The 21,167-nt window shown below is 31.6% G+C and overlaps 1 protein-coding gene across 1 annotated transcript in view; it reads right to left on the bottom strand.

Annotated features, from left to right (window-relative positions):
* Positions 1 to 11,484, bottom strand: part of LOC111035248 (leucine-rich repeat-containing protein 15-like) — a 55,503-nt gene extending 44,019 nt beyond the window's left edge. The window contains exon 1 of the mRNA XM_022316788.1: positions 11,338 to 11,484. Coding sequence (XP_022172480.1) covers positions 11,338 to 11,444 — 107 coding nt within the window. The 5' untranslated portion in view covers positions 11,445 to 11,484. The remainder of the gene's footprint in view (positions 1 to 11,337) is intronic.
* Positions 11,485 to 21,167: the final 9,683 nt, after the last annotated feature.

The following is a 21,167-nucleotide window of genomic DNA, read 5'->3' as shown; positions in this document are numbered from 1 at the left end:
GGTTAACTTATCCGACCGTTTTCGAGTTGTGGATTTAAAAAGTACGGCTAGACGTGCACCCGCACCGAGGAGTCTCGCTGCGACCCACAGGCGATATTTTAGCATGTTACATTATTAGCGCAGAAACATTAAACAAATTAGAACGGCCAAGAGGACTGCAGCGTGCAGCAGTTATAGTTAGCGTATGGGTATACATAAGTACAGTGCCTGGTAATATACCTGGCCGGCTACATATTATTATGGAGGGTTATGGTATATATTATATATACAAAACGAGAGTTAATTGTATTAAGTCGCATCGTGCGCGGTGCTTGTTTATTTTACGGCTTTGGGGAGAAACGCGCACGCACACCCCCCCCCCCCCCGCGCGAATATAGTGCGGTCTGATTTTCACACACACACACACACCAGTAAATGCATATTATATGATATTATTCGTTAGACCGAAATCTCTGCGACGGGCGCGAGTATGTGTGCGGGCGCGGGTGGGTGGGTGGGTCGTGGGTGGGTACTCCTTTACACTATTACGCGCGATGTGGAATTTACCGCGAAAACACGGCGGCGACTCGCGATACGCATAATATTATTACGGTACGCTCTGGGAAATCCCGTACATAAATCTAGATTATGAAATCGCACGGCGCAAATACGATATCACGTTAGTATCGCGCACTTTTAACGGCGAGTCCGCGGGGGTGGGGGGGTGGAAAAGATGGTGCTGGCGGGTGGGTATATAATATGATATCGCAGTGTTTAAGTATTTTGTCGTGTCGCACGTGCATCGCGCGACATTATGTTTAATAAATATTATCGTGTGCGACGACGCGGGAAAACTATATTGTAGGTGGGGCGGGTAGACATCTCTCTCCACCACTCGCGGACGTCAAATCCGTATTGGGTAACAGAAATCAAAAAACCGGCAGGATCACATGGCCAGAGATATGTCCTGCGCGGATTGCACCTCTGCCCGCCAACGCGTATTGCAGGTTGACCGTCGCCCGATTTTTGAAAACTTTTCAAAAATAGCTATCTGCAAGTGAAAACGTCCTGTCACAAACGTCAAACAAAGCTCAGCCTATACTCCCCCCCCCCCTAAGCTCGGATCACCGAATATCAAAACTCGCCTGCAAATACTGTGAATATATTACGGATAATTTAGATGTACGTATGACCGTTTCGTGGGGATAATATTATATGTATCGACAGAGCTCGGAATACATCCGGCAAACGTGTGCACTATGCTTCTTGAAGTACGAATAAGATATATAAAGTAGATTTTTCGGTAGGTAACCACAAACCAGAAAAACCATAATTTTAGGTTACCGTCCTACACAATATACAACAGAAACTTTCGCTAGCTATTTATACGTGACATTAAAAATCACCTCATCTTCAAACCCCGAAAACTGCAGTAACGTCACCACCAGTGACTCTTTGAGCGCCCTTTACACTTTTACTGCCCCGAAGCCTGATGACGGACACAAAACAAATAAATAAAAAAATACCACTCATCACTGTATAGAAACAATACATTCATAAGCTCCGCTCGGAATCCGAAATCTACAGCAAAAATGTATCGTCCATGGGAATATTTTAAATTATCAATAATTATAACTACTCTTGCGATCGTTTCGGCGAAAAATTCGGAATTTCACCAATGTGTTCGTTAACCAACCTGCAGCGATTTGCAGTGCACATTATAATATATTATACCGCCTGCAGCGCTGCATTTAACTAAAGTGCACTAACCCCGAAACTCGTGGTTTTGTGTTTCGATCGTCGTCGTAGTCAACGCATTTTCAGTGCTTTTGAAATTTTGAAAGCCCCGTCGAACACTGTCTGTGTGGTGGTGCGACAATAATGGTCGCAAATATCAGTTCAGCCGGCTTGGAAACAATACATTATATTATATTATATAAGACACGATTGCCAACGGCCAATAACACAATAATTGTGATCAGTGCTTTTATGATATTATATTACTACGTTACATTACGAACGTGAAATATTTTTTTTGAAAACGTTAATCGCATACCATATAATGACTCTCGGGTGATGACGACGATGGTGATGATGACAATATAATGACGTCTTTTGACTACCATCCGGCGAGTGGAAACGCTGTTCGCGCGAATGCTTTCTAACTTCATTAGTTTCGTTAATCGCGTGTGGCGCATTCGAAAAAGATTTTTTTTTTAAACGCTCTATTGTTTCGAACCAGTTTTTTCGCATCTGAAGACTTTCTTTTGTCTCCGGTGCAATCGCGTACCACCATTATTTACGACCTTTTGTCTTTCGACGTGAAAATATATATGTCTGTACGTATAGGTACGCTGTTTTTCGTTACCTAATAATTGGCTGGAATAGACTTTAAATCCACATGAGATCAAACATTTTCGTTAGAAAATAAATATAGAAAAAGTAACACTCATTGAGTTTGTAAGTGTTATATAATCGTATATTATTGCAGTCATGAGGCAGCTACGTAAAAAAACGTTTTCGGTGACGGGCTAATTTTAAAATTCGATCATAATACCTACGTCGTTTAACATCTAGTTTACAGTTATAATATGAATCCAATAATCACTTCAGTCTTCGATACCCCCGAGTAATATTCACAGTTACGCTTAATAATCGGATACTCACAAGGTCATGATCGAGGACCAAACAAAACACATGGTCACAACATTGGAATATTATGACGTGTAACAAAATATGTAATTTTTGTTATGAGTATCCCAAAAACTAAACCACATCATGGTTTTCGCGGTTTTCGATCATTAAGATTTACTATGTTCGTCTAAGTAGAAAAATAAAACACATACGTAGTGGTTAAAACAATATACTTCTGTACTATCTGCGTAAGACGAAAAATGTTAACCGATCGGCGTTCCTCAAAGGAGTCCCCAAGGTGACATCGTTCTCCGAACTGTTTACTGTTTAGGCCACTGCAAGACGTTTTACTGCTATTATTTTAAATCCACACGATTCGAGGCTTTTACAGCCTATTTTCACTGCTTTGTTCGTCTATTACACTTACTTAACGGTAGAGCTATACGGATGTATTTTATTTTAACTATCCACCTAGTACCCATCTACAAAGCCCGTCTAATATTGAGATAAACTATTTTTGCCACAAATTAAAATATGATAATATCATAGAATTGTGCGCGCACGTCATGCTACATGCTACAGGGTCAGTAGGTATTTGTAGCCTATGGAATACTCGTGGTCAGTGACGAATTTGAGGGAGACAGTGGGTGGATCGCTCCTTGTTCGGAGTGGGACTTGGCTCTTTTTATGTACTAATTGTATCTATACATAACGATGAACATAGGTGGTGATAGGGGGGCTTACGGGGGCTTAGCCCCCCCCCTAAAAAATAATTATTTGAAGTTAAAGCCCCCTAAAAATATTAAACAGACAATGCCGTCATTTTGTACAGTTTGTAGAATTTTTTTTATTATTTTATATTCTCATATCCACAATTATATAAGTGTACCTAGTACATTACATATACATACTATTTACCAATTTATTATTTACGGCAACATACCGAACAATTAAGTCACTATTCACAATAATATTATAATATTGTGTTTATATACCTTATATTGTACATATTTTGTACCAATTGGCCATCATTGATTGAATAACATATTATACAGTTCGATTTATAGATGGGAAAAATATTATTTCTTTTCTAATTTTTGTCAATTCTCGAGAAGCGATAGCTATTATAGGACTATCGCTATAGCTGTATTAAACCTACTGTAAAGTTTATCGTGATTGAATAAATCGTATTCGTACCGTTACCGTAACCGTATTGACCATTTTATACTAAATTATATTTTACTTATTGTTTGATGTTCATGGGAATACGTTTCTTTTGAGATTGTGATTTAGATTTTTAGTAAATAATTCAGTTCAGATAGGTTTGAAATATTTAAATTTAAATCTTTTATTAATTACCTATAGTCTTTTTTTTTATGTTTGTAATTATTTAAGTTGTTATGATAACGAGTCAACGAGATAAATTTTTTATGAGTGATTTACTATAAAAATTAGTTTGTTGGCGGTGATGGGGCAACGCCCCCACGGGTCCGTTTGTCATCAAATATTTGAGCCCCCCCCCCCAATATTTCACAAGATCTCCGCCCATGATGATGAAACCTCAAAACAAGTATTAAATAGAATGAAAAATGAACATTGCTATAAAATCATTCAAGAAGTTGGCTTACGTGAGAACAGGTGGTGGGAGCACTCCGTATCAACAGTGGGGCAGCTAGGGGTACTAAGATATGATCTTATTAGGTTAGTGCCCTGAGCTTCAGACACGTCTGTGCAGCTCGTGGTGGAAATCATGGCTAAATATTGGTATATTTAGCCATGGTGGAAACGACGTATGAACCTGGCAGCGTATATAGTAAAAGGATTAAACATATTATCGTGCATTTGTGTCGTTATTGTTATACCGCATCGTTATTGCTATATAAGTATTTTATTGTCGTGTGTACATTAATTAAATACCTACGTAATAATATTGAGTTATCATACGATTATACGGTTAATGCAGCGCAGTAGTGTGCACAGCGTGCATACAGATATTATACAATAATAATTATTGCAACGCGATAATAATGATGATAATGTCGTGGAACACTGTCGTCGTTTCGGTCACGCGCCGTGTACGGTAATAATATTATACACACACGACGTGCCCGTGTACAACTGTATAAAATATTCGGACACACCCGCGAATTCAATGCGCCGTACGGTTTTTTAAACACTTTGCTCTCGTCGTGTGATCGCGAAATGATCGTTACCATAAAGTGTCATAATTATTATTATTTTAATGGCGGTGTGCCGGGCCCCGGCTCGTTCTTCGCCGACCGGTAAAACAACGATAACAATAATAATAATATAATACAGTCTGTGCGCGCGTGTCGTACGACAATGTGTGTATTATTATATTATTATTATTATTATTATTATTATTATTATTATTATTGTTGCGTAGGTTTACAAGCGCCGCCGCCGCCGCCGCCGCCGCGGACCGACCCCTGTACATCGTTAATTAATTACCTACCTGTGTTTGCCGGCTATTATTGTTCAATGGGATCTGCCACGCGGATATATTATTATAATCGCAGGCAGCAGTATTACTGTATTGTCTATATTATATACATGTACACGGGACAGCAGTGTGTGTATTATAATATTATAATATAGCCCGTAGTGCCGTGTACATATATATATATACCTAAATAGTTGTAGTGGCGGTGCAGTCGTGTACCGGCCAGTCGACCTGCTGCAATTAATAGGATTAGATCCGGCGGCACTATTGTCGCTCCGTGTGTTCCGGCCTTGGGGGGGGGGGGGGCGGTCGTGTTATAGTATTTCGCAATGGTCGGCTAATTTATTCTTCTGTCCGGGGTTCGCCGAGTGTTATTGTGTATATTATATTATTATTATTATTATTATTATTATTATTATTATAATACTGCACCTGCCCGCCGTTAAGCGCGGTTAAACGGATTTGTCTAATTCGGCAACAGTAATACAATAATAATAATGATGATACGTGCGCGAGCGGACCACACGTTAAACCGCGGATGAACGCGCCGCGAGTTTTATCGTCGTTATTAGCATACGTTATATACCTATTACACGCGGTTATATATATACGTATGTATATTTGTAACAATTGATAAAGTGTATTATTATTATTATTATTATTATTATTATAATACCTCGGTGGTAAATTTTAAACGATACGATTTCGTTATTTAGTCGGAAACTCGGGACCGAGGTTTTTCACCTCGCGTCGTAATAGTAGGACGTAGGTATAAGCTAGTGAATATAATATAAATATTATTGTTCGCCATACATTTGTTATTATTATTATTGTAGTTACACGGCAAATTAACGAGTTAAAATAACATAATTAAATATATTATAATACGTATGCGTGTGCGTGTGTGTGCCATATCCGATGTAGCTTACCGACACCACATCTTCTTGTATATATAGGTACCTACTACACTCGTATCAACAGCCGGTAGGAGAACGTGAATTAACGACCCCGGGCCACGGTCTTGTGATACGGATTCCCTCGCACATGGTTTTGTTAATATATTATTACGGCGGCGATAAACCGTATTCGGCTCGCATTATGCATTTTCGTCGACGTGCCGCCGCCGGTTAATTGCTTTTCGAAATCATTTTATTGTTTTCTTTCCGCGGCTTTATACCTAGGTGGTATATTACAACGTGCATGATATCGTGTAATCGTTATGCACGCCTATAGCCTATAGGTATACATAACATCCACCTACCTACTCTATTGCCGTCTCTTATTACATAAAGATTAAACGCCGGGATGCTTCCGACGATTTTAAAACCCCGTGATTTACTGCACGCGTGCTACTGTTCGTTTTCGGCGAATGGTACATCTCACGTTTATGAGCAAATGTACGTTGGATAAAGCTTAATTCGATTTTCGTACGTGGTTTTTAAAAAATTACTAATTACCATAAGAGCATGTTATGGTTTGGTCAACAGGTGGGTTAGCTGTAATACGTCCAACTCACATCCAAACCGCGTACGTCGTATCGAGATATCATACCCAGGTGAACAATTTTTCCATTTATAAGGCGATTGTAAGAGTAGAAATTTTTTGTTTATCCATAAATAATATAGGTACTAAAGCTTAAAAGCACTAAATAAAACATAAAGAGATCTGTAGTATATTAATTCATAGTTAAAATTGTTCACAAAACATAATTAAACAAGGCTTGTGAAATGTTTTAAAAAATTAGAAAACTTAATACAACCCTTTTATAAAATTTAGTGCTTGCGACGTTATGTTACGACATTGTTTGTGTCTTAACAAATGGTAGTTAAACAATTCATTACCAAGTTTTTTCATTGTTATCGTATTGTCTTCTAATATCGTTGGATATGTTGCCGTTTTAAAGGCAGGTTAATGGAAAAAATAAAATAGTAATTAACGTCGGAAATAGTCACAATATCACGCAAAATAATATACAACAATTTGTATACCCAGTCAATGTATGGTACTGTGATTATAATTGGTTTCGCCGATGGTGCATTTGTAGTCAACGTTATAATTACAGTAAACTAATTATTCGAGCAACAAAAATCTTAATAATATGAATTATAATACAATATGGTGAATATTTAAAAACATATTCATACAGTGTCCAAAAACTGGTAAACCTGCAAATTACTTGTGAAACACACATAGTGCGTTGGACCGATCGCCATGTATTAATATTATTATTTATTATTCATTTATACCTAATTATTATAATCATAGCATATAGGTAAGACGTACCATATGAGTGGTTTTATTAATTATTTCCTTTGCCTTTTTCGTATAGTTTGTACAAAATATTTTCAACCCCCCAACCTGTGCTCACAAATTATAATAATACCTTCGTAACGAATTTCTCTTAAGTCTTGACGATAATTTGTTTCAAAAGTTTTTTTGATTATAACTTGTAAGCTGCTAAACCTATACTAATTACTGATACAAATTGCATTGTTAAAAATTTGAACTGTAAAAAAAAATAATATTCCGCATTTTACCTACCTTATAATAACATTTTATACATATTATTAGATTGTACATTGTGAAGCTTATTAATAATTACTATTGCTGTAGATGACACATTGAACCAGAGACGCTATTCCCGGTATTGCAGTTAGCTAGTGAGAAACTGCTACACTCATTTTGCAACTGACAATTAATGCAACTAAGTATAACTATGAAGGAACTTTAGTTCCATTCAATATTTTTACTTTTTGGTAGTTACTATTTAGTACTATCAATAATCGTAAAAATGTACTTTAATTGTTTTATATATATATATAGATCAGAACAAAAGTTATAAATATACATAAACATATGTATATAAATAGATATACAGTATTATAATATGGGATTATTGCGATTCCCCCGTTCGATATTATACACAATGTCCAATGGCTATGATAGTATGTGACACGTGAACAAATTATGGAAAAATGTCGCATTCTAGTAAAAATTAACTATGCTATAAACTTACACGGATGTAATAAAATAAAATTATAATAAGTTAATATTATCTCAAAATCTAAAATTATCCGCAGTATCTTTAGTTTTATATTACTAAATCCAATAACTATTTGTGTGCAAAAGTTTAAATAACAATATAATTTATTATGCTGGCGTCTCTTGTAATATAAATTAGGTATAATGTACATAATATATATATTATGCGATCGTATTTTAAATTTATTTATTGAATCTGTATATTATTGTCTTATCATGTATTATAATCAATGATCCTACTTATTGCGATCTTTCTATTTTACATTTAAATACACAATAAATATAATATTTTTCAATAAAATTAACATAATGTACAGTAAAAACATCAAATTATACAACGTTTTTTAATTGTTGAGAAAGAAATACGTAAAATTTCGAAAAGTCCTTTCTGTAATCAAAAACCCAATAAAGCACATACAAAACATAGTTAAAATGAATCTGAAAAATATCTACATATATTAAATTACAAAAGATGATAAATTAAAATCATTTTTAAATACCTACCTACATTTTGTATTTGGTTTTGATCGATACATTGTAACAAATTAATTTGTATATTATAAAAAACAATTCACTGTTACATTATAAAATTATATGATAATTTGCATAACTATTATATGAATTAATTTCGAAAGTTTTTTTTTCATATGCTTTTGATCAACTTCCAATTAAAACATATATTCTGTTTCAAATTAAGCTCTGGTTAAAATCATATTTTGAATTTCTATTTATATACGTCCAATAATAATTAATAATACACCTCTATCCAATAGCCTGCGTGAATACTCGATCCGTTACTGACGAAAATTGTACATTTAAAAATGTGTACGACGGCGTCATGAATAGGCAATACAAGCACAACAGCGCATTACTTAACAACATTTAAAGAACGTTTATATAATATCTTTTAGGTAAATTATTCAATATTCACTTCATACTCAATAATGTTATATACATTTTACCTATAACCATTTGTTTTTGTTTAAATGTGTCCATGCCTCCTAACTTTTGAGGGCCATTACGTAAATGACGTAATATACTAAATTTTGATCAGACGTGGTTTGTACATAGTAATTAACCAAATACTATGTTTCGACTACCAAAAGTTTTGGGCAAAATAAACACTACGGGAATCTTTTTTGAATATTATAGTAATTTTCTATAAAATAGAATTATAGTGGATTATACAGTTGATTTGTTCATAACAATAAATACATTTCACAAGTATTTTTTAATTTTATGAAAATTCACATTTTATTCACTACAATAAAAATAATACAGCGTGCAATGACATAACGTACCTACTCTCTAAATATGCAAATATGCACCCACACAAGATGTATTTATATATATTCACTATTAATTATTCTAATAAAATTGAACAATGATAAAATACAAAAACAGTTTGATAAACAAGAAACTTTAAAAGTATGCACAAATAATTATTATAAAATTATAAATATATCCATTTTTGCTTTCATTGTACATTTTTTTTTTACCCTTAAAAAATTAAATTACAATAACTGAAGAATTTATTTTACTTCATAGATAAATATTTATAATTATTATCGTTATAATTATTAATAAACAAGAAAAAATGTTAGTTTCAAATTTAAAAATTATTGATCGCAATGAAATTAAATAATAATATAATTTTGCTCAGAGAAAATATTAGTTTATATGTAAAGTATACTATATTGTCTACAAAGATTTCAGTTATAATCATAATAAATTCAAATTTTCAACGAGTATACAGAACTTTAAAACAATTTCAGTTTACAATTATATCATGATAAATATAAGTATTTTAGTCTCTAGTTTATTTCATACAAAATAAATATATGCGAAGACGTAATATTATTTTTATATTTGAAAAACGGATGATTTGTAGCTTGCATCACTTACCATATGTATTTTAATTATTCTTTATAGACGTTTTTTATTGCACAACAATTCTATTATATTATAAATTCTTTATGAATTAAATTGACAACTTTTAATTTTTAAATGCATTCCTGCATTTATTAATTCGATACCTAATTTTTAGGCTAACAGAAACAAATATTAAATTGATGATATATACAAGAATTTCAACTTAAATTTGAAGTTGTTCATATGCTTTTATATAGGTACTTAGTATTGCAATACACATGTTGCATTTGACATTTATTTCATCTAAATTGATGTGATATCAAATATTTTTGAATGCCAACAAAAAAAAACAATGTTACATAATAATAACAACTAATCATCGATAAATGATGACTTTGGGTAAGAATCTAAATTTGAAATCTGGTTTTATAACCATCAGAATTTTTTTCAATGAAGAAATAAATCATTGGATTTAAAAAAAACTGTCGACCGTCGATCACTCTATGATCAAAATCTGATTTTAATTGTAGATATATTTTATCACAAGTTTAATCATCCAAAAATAAAAACGACGCATTGGTCCGTTCATGCATATAAATATATGCTAATCGTGCATGTTATCCCTATGCATATACACAGAATAAATCGGTACAAATTCGCATTCATAAGATACGATATTTAAACAAAAACATTTATTCAAAAACTAAATTAAAACATAAACTTTGAATTTTAATTGAAAATTATACGTGTACGCCATACATTAGAACTCTCGATTTAATAAATGACACCAACTGCGTTTTTATCGCCAATCTGCAGTGTAAGTATAATAAATTAATGTTTTTTTAAACGTGCGTCATGCACTGGCCGTTTATAGTTGGTACGAAATCGGAAAAAAAATATTTGTATTGAATATTATCCGTTCTTGAAATCGACGAGAGCTTCACTTTATTGAAATAAAAACGATATCGGTGGCGTCGTGATATCGAGAGGAGCAACCCACACAATCACGGCGTATAAATTAGAATGTCAAAACAACAATATATATTTCATGGAAAATAAATCAACATTTTGATCGCACAGCGGTTATAATGTTATATCGATTGAACAATTCGTCGGGGCGACCCAACAGGATTTCTCCGATATAGTGCACTATAATATCGCACACATTTTTCAATTGCAAACAAAACGTATTTTACAAAACCGTGCCCGTCGGGCGAATAATTAATATCTAACACAATGTCGAATATTCCGGTCAGCCATTAAAATATATATATATATATATATATTACGGGGCGGGTGAGATGAAACACGAGGGTCAAATTTATAATATAATGGTTACCACTTACCTGGTGCGGAACACGCGTGCCGAGGTAGTATTCGCCGCTGACGAATTCGTCGTCGAATGCTGCGCACGTTGACGACAGTACCGTTTGTGTGACCATGTTAATCGCATGCCTTGCACTGAGTCGGCGGCACGTTGGCTCGCGTATAAAACGGTTAGTTTGTATACTGCTCATTCATACCGGGCGGCGGCGGCGGCGAACGATAACGCGCTGTCTGTTTTGCGTCCTCCACGAAGCTCCTCCTATTCATCCACACCCCTCCCCCCCCAGCCCCGCCGCCGTTTACCTTCTCCTCCCCTAGCTCCGACGCCGACTCCGCTGCCTCGACTCGAAATTTTTTAATTTATTTTATACCTGTATTGCATATAGGTACTCTTGATGAACCCTCCAGTCGTCCCGGATACCACTATTCTTCTATAATGTTATACGGCATTAACATTTTACCGCGCGATCTCGACTCCGAAAATAAACAGCGATAATAGTACACTGCATTATTTGCAGTACCTGTATATGAGATAACATTTCAACTAGATTGCCGGGTGTACTGGCAAAACCGAGTACCTACAAAGCATTTCGTGTAATTATTATGATTCCGATTACTACGAAATGTATAACTGCTGTTTCCGATCAAAGTTTTGTCGATACCTATATGATAAAATGTGTGTCAGCTTTCCACCAAAAGCTTGAGACATTTCAACGAGATATTGAGAATCAAGAATTCTATTCAATTTTTCAACTGCACGTGAAAATAAATAAAAAGTCGAAATAGAATGAAATGTTTTTTTTAAGTTTTTTGTCAAATTTTTGGAAAGAATTTACAACAAGACTTAAAAGTTGTAGTAAAAATACTTACGAATAGTTTGTTTCTCCGACGGGTGAATTAAGTGACGTAAAGATGTGAAATGTTGAAATCTAACATCTCCGCTTCAAATGGAGATTATATTGACTTGTAAGAAAATATTTTTTTGAAGATATATAATTGTATAAAACTGCACCTACTGAAAAATGTTGGGGTAAGCACTCAGTAGAAAGCATATTTCCGAAAATTATATGAACTGTAAAAAATTAGCCATTAAATTAGCTTTCGTTTGGCTCAACAAATAGGTATTATATTATATGAAATGACGTTCTCCAAAATGTTCTTTTTTTTGTATTTCATTCAAGATTATCTGATAGCTACCTTGAAAACACTACGTACGTTAGTTACAAAAATACCAAATTTTAAAAAACTGGCTCAGGACAAGAAGAGATGACACTTTTCTGATTATTAAGATATAAAATTATATTTTTAATAATTCCAGTTAAAAATAAATGTAGATATGAAAATTTTAATCATGAAAAACCCATAAAATTTCACTTTAATATTTGTAAAACATTTAATTAATTTTTCAATGTAAATTATGTTTTACATCAAAATAAATATACCTAGAAGTTTGATTTTTTATTTTTTTCTATGGATCTCAAAAACAATTTTTCAAATCATCTCGACCCCTTTGGAAACTATTAAATATTAAAATATAGTATAAAATTATTGTCTTCTCGACTTTGTAATCTATTATAGTGGGATTCGAGTTCAAAATTCAATAAATATATGTATGCATATAGCATATATATATAACACTGTAACACTATATATGAAGCAGAACTATTGCAGGTTATACATTGTCATATTTTTTACTCTTTGTTTGCAAAAACTTCAAATACCAAATAGATCGGAACACAGATGATACACAATAGACATTAGACAAGACATATTAATTAGGACTTCACTTTGTAAGCGTAGGTAGTTATAGAGAAAATGTTGAGCAGTTTAATTTCCACTATTGCGAAACACGACTGTTATCCCTATACAGATGTAGCATAATGTAGAATATAACGTTGCAGCTTGCGATCTACATTTATGGTTTTTAATATTATTACTTTCAAATATCCCCGTAACTGAATTTTTGTTAATAACAATAATAACTAATAACTAAATGCTACAACCGTGTTCTTCAAGTTTTTTCTAATTGTTGAACAACCACATTGTACGCGTAAAGATATTTGTAGTGCTAAAAAAATAAACAACGGTCGGACTGTAAAAATAATTTATTGTATAATAACATTTGTTAAAAAAACAATTACAATATTAAAGATGGAAAATGTAATATTAAATATTGTCTGAACGTAATTTTCTGATCGTAAACACAACCCTACACATTTAAGTGGTTTTAATACTAATTAACATATTAGACAATAAGAATAATTAATTTATTCTAAAATTGAAAAGATAATTTTCATAATTTTTAACTTTTATGAATTTAATTCAACCAAACATTTTTTTTCTATACTTTTCAACTCGTACTTTTTGACGAGAAAACTTTTTTGTATTTATTCATTTAAATTACAAAAATTGATAATCAACATAAAATGTTTATATTAAAATAAACAACTGTGTTTTTACTGTCTGTCTAAAAAATGTATTTCAATAATTTTAACAAGATTATAATAAAATCTTCGTTGTATAATTACACTCGATGGACGATGAGTCACAATAACTAAATAAACTGAAGTATTGAAAGTGTTTTTAAAAATTCATAAAATTGTCCATTATACTAAGTACTATTTTAATCATTCAATAGTATCTATTGGCTCTTACCCTCATTATATTATTGTTTAATGTTAACGTCAAAGGAAATTTAACATGGTTGAAAAGTGTGGTATACTTACAGGAATAAGAATTAACAAAATGATATATAACTATAGCCTATAGGTATATTATAAATTAATACACAGAAACAAAGCTAGTTACTAATAATACAAATGATATGTTAGTATAGTTAAGCAAAAACATAGAAAACTAAGGTAGGTATCTTTAGTTAATGAAGATATTCAAGTTTGAAATGAGGATTTAAAGTTATCAGTAGTTCAGTATTCAAGGTTTGATTAGGCTAATATGATACTTTATGTACCAGCACGTGGAATTCGGGTTGATTTCTAGAAGAATAGAAAGGCGCTCTACATGATATGACAGCAAAGTAAGGTCAGAAACCCATTTAACATCAGTCTACTTTATGTCTTTATCACGGCGAGAGGCTAGGGTAGGAATGATAAGAATCTTTCTTATCAGCCATAGAGCCATGTCAAGGAGTTGGTGCTGAATATTCATTATAAAAGAGCGCGGCAGAAAAATATATTTCGGACGAGGTCCTGGGTTATGTAAGAGTACCAAACTACTGACTGATCCGTATTCCAGCAATAGACGAACAACGCAAAAATATTAGGAACGGGAGAGGCACCTAGCTGGCTAAAATAAATTCGTGCAAAGGATACAATAAATCTGAGAATTTTAGTGCTCTATTTACAATTATATCGAAGAGAGGACTAAAACTAAGATTTACTGATAACTTACAGCCTAGATCTTTAATGCGGGTTACAGATTCTAATTGTAGTCCACTGAGAAAATAGGAAGACAGAATAGGAGTAGGTGTGTAACTTGGAGAAGGAAATAACATTACATTGAGCTAGGTTTAGACTGTTTATAGAAAGTCCTAAATGAGAGACACATCGACAAAAAGTATTTAATTCTCTCTGTTTAAAATTAGCTCAGTTTCATTTTATATACATCTGATGAAGTTCAAATTTTAAATTTTAAATTTTAAATTAAATATTTAAACAAAAAATATAGATTTTTCATCAAACAACTATAGTTAGATTATTTTAATTCAAAAACTATTACGCATATAGTGACTACCTTATTATTTACTAATTTACTATACACAACGAAATTTCCCAAATACTAAAATTAATTTTTAGCTATAATACGATAAACCTATACATGTCATTTTATGGTACATCAATATTGACGTATACGCTAATAACAGCTATAGTAGTATATTATATGAAATAATGTTAAAATAATCACCATAATTATTTAATATAATATGTTATGCCATTTGTTTTTTACAACAATTCGTTCAACCAACCATGTCAGTATGTCACTAATAAAAAATTAATGTAGGTATAATAAAATATCCTTAGAAATAAAGCCGTTGACAGACCGTCTCCGATTGTTTTTCGTATGCTATGATGATTTATCATTAAATTTAAATTTAACACATCCATTACAGTGACCTTTATCAATGACCCAATTAATGACTAACTACTACTATGTAACAGAAAACAGTTCCTCGGTTTTTCATTATTCATACCGAACAGTTTAGTGAAGCTGATATCGTTAAGTAAGCATAAGCAAATTAAAATGTATTATGTCACAATGCAAAAATCATTGATGAGGATCATTATAAATAAGTTATCGATAACAGTTATAACACTATTTCATCTCATAGTTCTACATTCAACTTGTTGAGCTTTTAGCTTTCGCCGAAATTGGTTTGCCAAGAATACACATCATTTTTGAGATCACGCAGGGTGCAGAGGTAATTCGAATCCCGCGAGAAACGTATTCGCCGAGCCACTAAATTACATATTGTGTCTTAGATTATGCGTCACCAAATGGTAATCAAAGTCTCCAAAAAAAATATCTCTATTATGTATGACATTTACATAAACGTTTGATTTTATAAGCGCGTCAAGATCTATTAGTAAATAAACAAACTATACCCAGAAGTCTGATGAGAATTTTAAGCCTATAACTCATGCAAACATTGTTTAAAAGTGAATATAAAATGAAGTTACCTTGTCCTTTCATGCTTCAAAAAGTCTTTAATTCTCCTGTGACTTTGAGACGGAAACAACAATTTGACAGGGTAAAAATGTTCTGAAACTTGCTTCTATTCATTTTTTCCTAGCTTTTGGTTACCTAAAAGAGTGATAACAGTTGAATTATATAAAACCAATGGTCGTATAACAATACTATAAATATAACAATTGGTAGGTGTTATAACTTTAGAAGTACAACTTTAAAGTATGTAAGCTTGCAACAGTTAAATCATTAAAATATTCATAGAATTCAATTTTTTTTTCAAATATAATATATTATATTATTATGAACTACTAAAACTTATAATTTACAATACAAATAATTAAATACTTACATAATATATACGAGTATATTTCGAATCATGAGGTTATTTAAATATAACTTATTGCAAACAATAATACTGATCCAAAAATATTGTACTAAATGATAAATATTTCAGCAAACCAAACAAATGTAGAGATGTTAACTAGTTAATACAGTCACTTTTTTAACTTTTTAACTTAACTAGTTAACTAGTTAAAGTATCCATTGCGTATACTTACCTAGCTCTTTTCAGTTAGTTCAAAAAATAATACGTTCGGTTAAAATATAATAGTTTAATATACAGATTATAGGTATATAAATATATATTGCTTATTATATAATTATTAACTTATAAGTTATATTAATTATAACTTAAAATGCTTAACGATCACTTAACAACTAACTCCGGTTTAGATGTTTTTCATTTTAAATGCTTACCTTTGCAAACTGATTAGTAAGAGTACGTGAAAACTGACAAACATCCATTTTTAACGCCTTAAATTATATTTAACATACCTACTGCAGAAATACAGTATTTATAACTGGCAATCCCTTAAAACCTACCTATTTATACCGTTTGAAAAACTTTAATTCTAAATAAAATCAGGATTGATAATTTTTATTTAACGGACTGAGGAGTCAATAATCTATTTAATGATGTATATTATTTTCATGTCATTTCAAGTAATTGTTGAACGATAACAATGTTTATAAGCTACGAATCAAATAGAAATAAAAATATTTTGAAGTGTTTGATCTTATGGCAAATCCATACTTCAAACAAACTTAAAACGAGCATATTAAAAATAATAAAGTAAATATTAGAAAAAAATGAAAATATTATTTTGTAAAACATGTTAAAAGTTTTTAATGACATATTTTATTCAAGTTCTATTTGATTGAATTTAAAATGTATTTATGACACCTTGTCGTTTGTACGCATACTAACTACTTTATAGCACTATATATGTACCATAAACAGTAAATTAAATATGTATCTATTTCACAAGAGCTTTGTACATATAGCACAAACCCGTGTATAATATTAGAATAAAATAACCTTTTTCAAACTAACAAGTAATTGAGAAGTATTCAAAACCTATACGATGCTTTGTACACTTTTTAAATCCCTACAAAATCTTGTTATGGTACTTTTCTAGAGGGAACCCAATTTAATATAAAACGAATCCTAAAATACTTTGAGCTTGAAAATACGTGAAAAAAACAGTTGACCCAGAATATTTAACTTCTTTGATAGGTATATGCATGATGATGAGAGAAATTTAAATGTTTTATTAATTGTCGGTTCATAACAAAGAAAAACTAGTGAGGTTTTTAGTTATACAAAGCATATTTTAGATAGAAAAATGCAATATAAAATTCATTTGCGGACCATATTTCAAATAAAAAAAAAATGTATTCCAATTAAAATGACTGTTAATATCGTTCGTGGTTCCTAGAATATTCAAAGTAATTGTTACGAAACCGTTTTCATTATCATATCTTATATTATATTATGTTGCTAGGATCAGGAATGTATTAATGTATTGTCTGTATATCTTGTGTATAATATTATACTTAAGTGTCAAATCTTCACGGAGGTCAGAAAAGAATGGAAAATTCTAGACAATCTATACGAAGCTATAGGACCCTATGCTGATGCACGAAACATAATGACCTTTTAAAAAAAAAATTGAAATGTATGACTTAATTTAATTTTAATTTATAACTATACATATACTCTATTATTGTAAGCTAATACAAGTTGATACTTGCAGTTGATGCTGTAACAATGAAAAAAAATATTATACTTTGTATAGAGTATAGATAGTATACAGTTGTACAATCTATAGTAAATTCGTATATTACCACGAATGTGGAGTTAGAATTATAATATGCGAAACGTGTGTTATAAAATGATATAAATAGATTTTTTATCAGTTTAATATCTAATGAAAATCACACTTTTTCTAAAAAAAAAACATTATTTGTGTACTGTACACTATCGGGCGCGTAGTTAGCGATGACAACGTGTATATATCATACATTACACTCATAATAGGTATGTACTCTGTATACATTTGTGCAAATTGAAAGTAAATACTTAATATATATTTTTTTAAATGGAATTTATAAATAGTAAACACGGAAAACCAATGATTTTAATTATTGATGGTTTTAAATTTGATTTTGTATACAAATCCGGTACAAATATATATTTCATAGTCTCGCTATTTTGTCAAAACTGCAACTATTTATGTTGATGACGATAATGTTTTAACTTTTAATTAATGAAACGGGGATATAAATCATTAGAATTTTATTTAATTTTGTAGTTTTTAAATATATTTTACCTTGATACTTTTTTTTCAATTTATTAGGTACCTACTGGCTAGTGGCTACTGTCGATTGTAGAACACCATTATAATTTAAATGAGAACCACCTCCTCGTAGTCGGGGTGCCACCTGGATAATTCAAAATTATTCTACAAGTATAATTCAAGAAAAACTAGATTTGAGAGAAAATAAAATCAAACATATTTTCGTTTTTGTGGGAACAAACATTTTTGTTTGGTCAGAAACCCCCAAGAAACTAACGATAAACCGGGTTTGGTTATAGTCACTCGGTTTCTGAATGCTGGCAGTAAAAAACAAAACAAAGGTATAACACATACCTCCATTTTATATTTAGTTTTAGTTTGATTTAATAAAAATATTTTCATATAATAACCGTGTTCATATAAATCAATTTTAAAAATATTCATGAACATTTGTGATTTAAAAAGGCATTAACAGAGTACATCACTTCCATGAAAGAGCATATTCAATTTCGTTGTAAATTTATTTGACCCATAAAATGGCTAGTGCAGTATAGATAATATCAGGAGCGGGTTGTCCAGTTGTCATGTTAGCGTGCTGTAGATGGACCGCCTAAGGATATTTGACCGCTAGCTATTTGACGATATTACCAATAAATTTATTTTAAATTTCTACAAAACAGATTACACCCCCCCCCCCTGGTCCCACAGCTATTGAGCATTTGAGCCAAAAAGAATAAATAATACGATAAGTTCATGATCGAACTACTTATACAGTTTATAATATAAATATAGGGATGATTCCAGGTAGGGGGCTAGGGGCCACCTCCTCCAAGCACGTATTTCTGAAAAATTGTGTGTTGTTAAAAACAAAATTTAAAAAAAAAACATGTACTATCAAAGTTTTCAAAAAATTTATGACTTAGCCCCCACATCAAAATCTCTAGAGCCACTTTACTGTATACTCGTAGACTAGTGTGAACTGTGAAGTACCTATAATAAGTAGGACAGGTAATAGGTATTATTAATTAATTAAGATACGTCTATATTCCATGTTTTGATTAATCTGCAGATAAACTATAATAGTCATGTGATCAAATATCAGATTGAAAAATTCACCGGAGTGGACACTAGATAAAATAAAAAAAATGCTTACTTAAAGTATACGTACTTATATATTGGCCAGCTTACAATTTGTATATTTAAGTATATTAGTACACATTAGAGTATCATATTGAGCATTCTTTAGTTATTACTTATTTATTTCTTATACAAATGATGAAAAAATGTTTGATATAAGTTTTGTTTTATTCGTAAACCTAATAAGTTATATTAGGTGCCTACTTCTTTTATTATACAATAAAATATGCAATATGGAAATCAACAATTAAAATGTTGGGTACCTATAGGTATATGGTATTATAACCATACTGTTATAATCGCAATAAAGTATTTAGTATATTTTCAGAAGTCTTACAAGACGTACGAGTAGGTATACCATATACATAGGTATTATCTGAAAAGGTAAGATATTTATAGAAAAAAAAAAACAAAAATTGCAATAAACAAAAAGGCCAGAATAAAATGGGCTTGGGCCGTTTGTTGTTGTAGAATACTGGGCCCAATACCTCCCAGCCCATCAATAATGTTATAGATATTATCGTCATAATATCCGTGCATGAATATAATAATTGACCTTAAAGTCAAGGCCCCAATTTTTTAGTGTGTTAATTAATATTATACCTAATACCATAAGTGTACTCAATAGTAAATGTTAATACGTAAAAAACATAAATGTAAATTCGTCTTGTATAGTTTTTTTTTTTTTGCTAAAACACTACATTTCCCGACAAAATATTCTGATCTAGCCTTATTGTTCTTAGTGTCAAAAATACATCGATTATGGAGAAAAAATGAGTCCCGTAAAGTGCACTAATTCCCCAGTTAAGAAATAACTACCAATGTAAGATGGTTATTCAACCTTTTTTTTGTCTTCTATGAAATCTTAGTGTCAATATAGCCTCCTTTAATCGACCTTCTATATTCTCGATGTCACGTTTGCATTGTACATATTATACTGTAATTGTGTCTGTTCGGAGCACGTAAATCTTTACGGAGTTGATGAATTTCATTGCACAACACGAAATATACTTCATTAATATAAATCTGTTATGTTATTTTATTAATCTTGTGAAATAACATAGGAAATTAAAATATGGGTTTGTTTTCGAAACTCGTGAATTATTCAATTTCGAAACTTTAGGCGCACAAAATAAATATAATGGTTCATTAATAATTTCCATTGAATCATTGTTTATTGATGGTTAAATATAACTGAAACTGTTGGAAAACTTTGCATATTTACAGTATATACATACATATTGTGATTGGGTGTGACTACTGTGGTTCATCGACGTTTGTAGAACCTTTTCGTATAAAAATCGTGGGCAATCTAAAATACCATTGTAGCTGATATAATAGTGATATCCGACTTAGATATGAAACCTCAA

The sequence above is a fragment of the Myzus persicae genome, unplaced genomic scaffold (genome assembly GCF_001856785.1).
Source record: "Myzus persicae strain clone G006 unplaced genomic scaffold, MPER_G0061.0, whole genome shotgun sequence".
Classification (NCBI taxonomy): domain Eukaryota; kingdom Metazoa; phylum Arthropoda; class Insecta; order Hemiptera; family Aphididae; genus Myzus; species Myzus persicae.
Note: the sequence above shows the minus strand (reverse complement) of the source record. Positions and strands in the feature narration are given on the sequence as shown.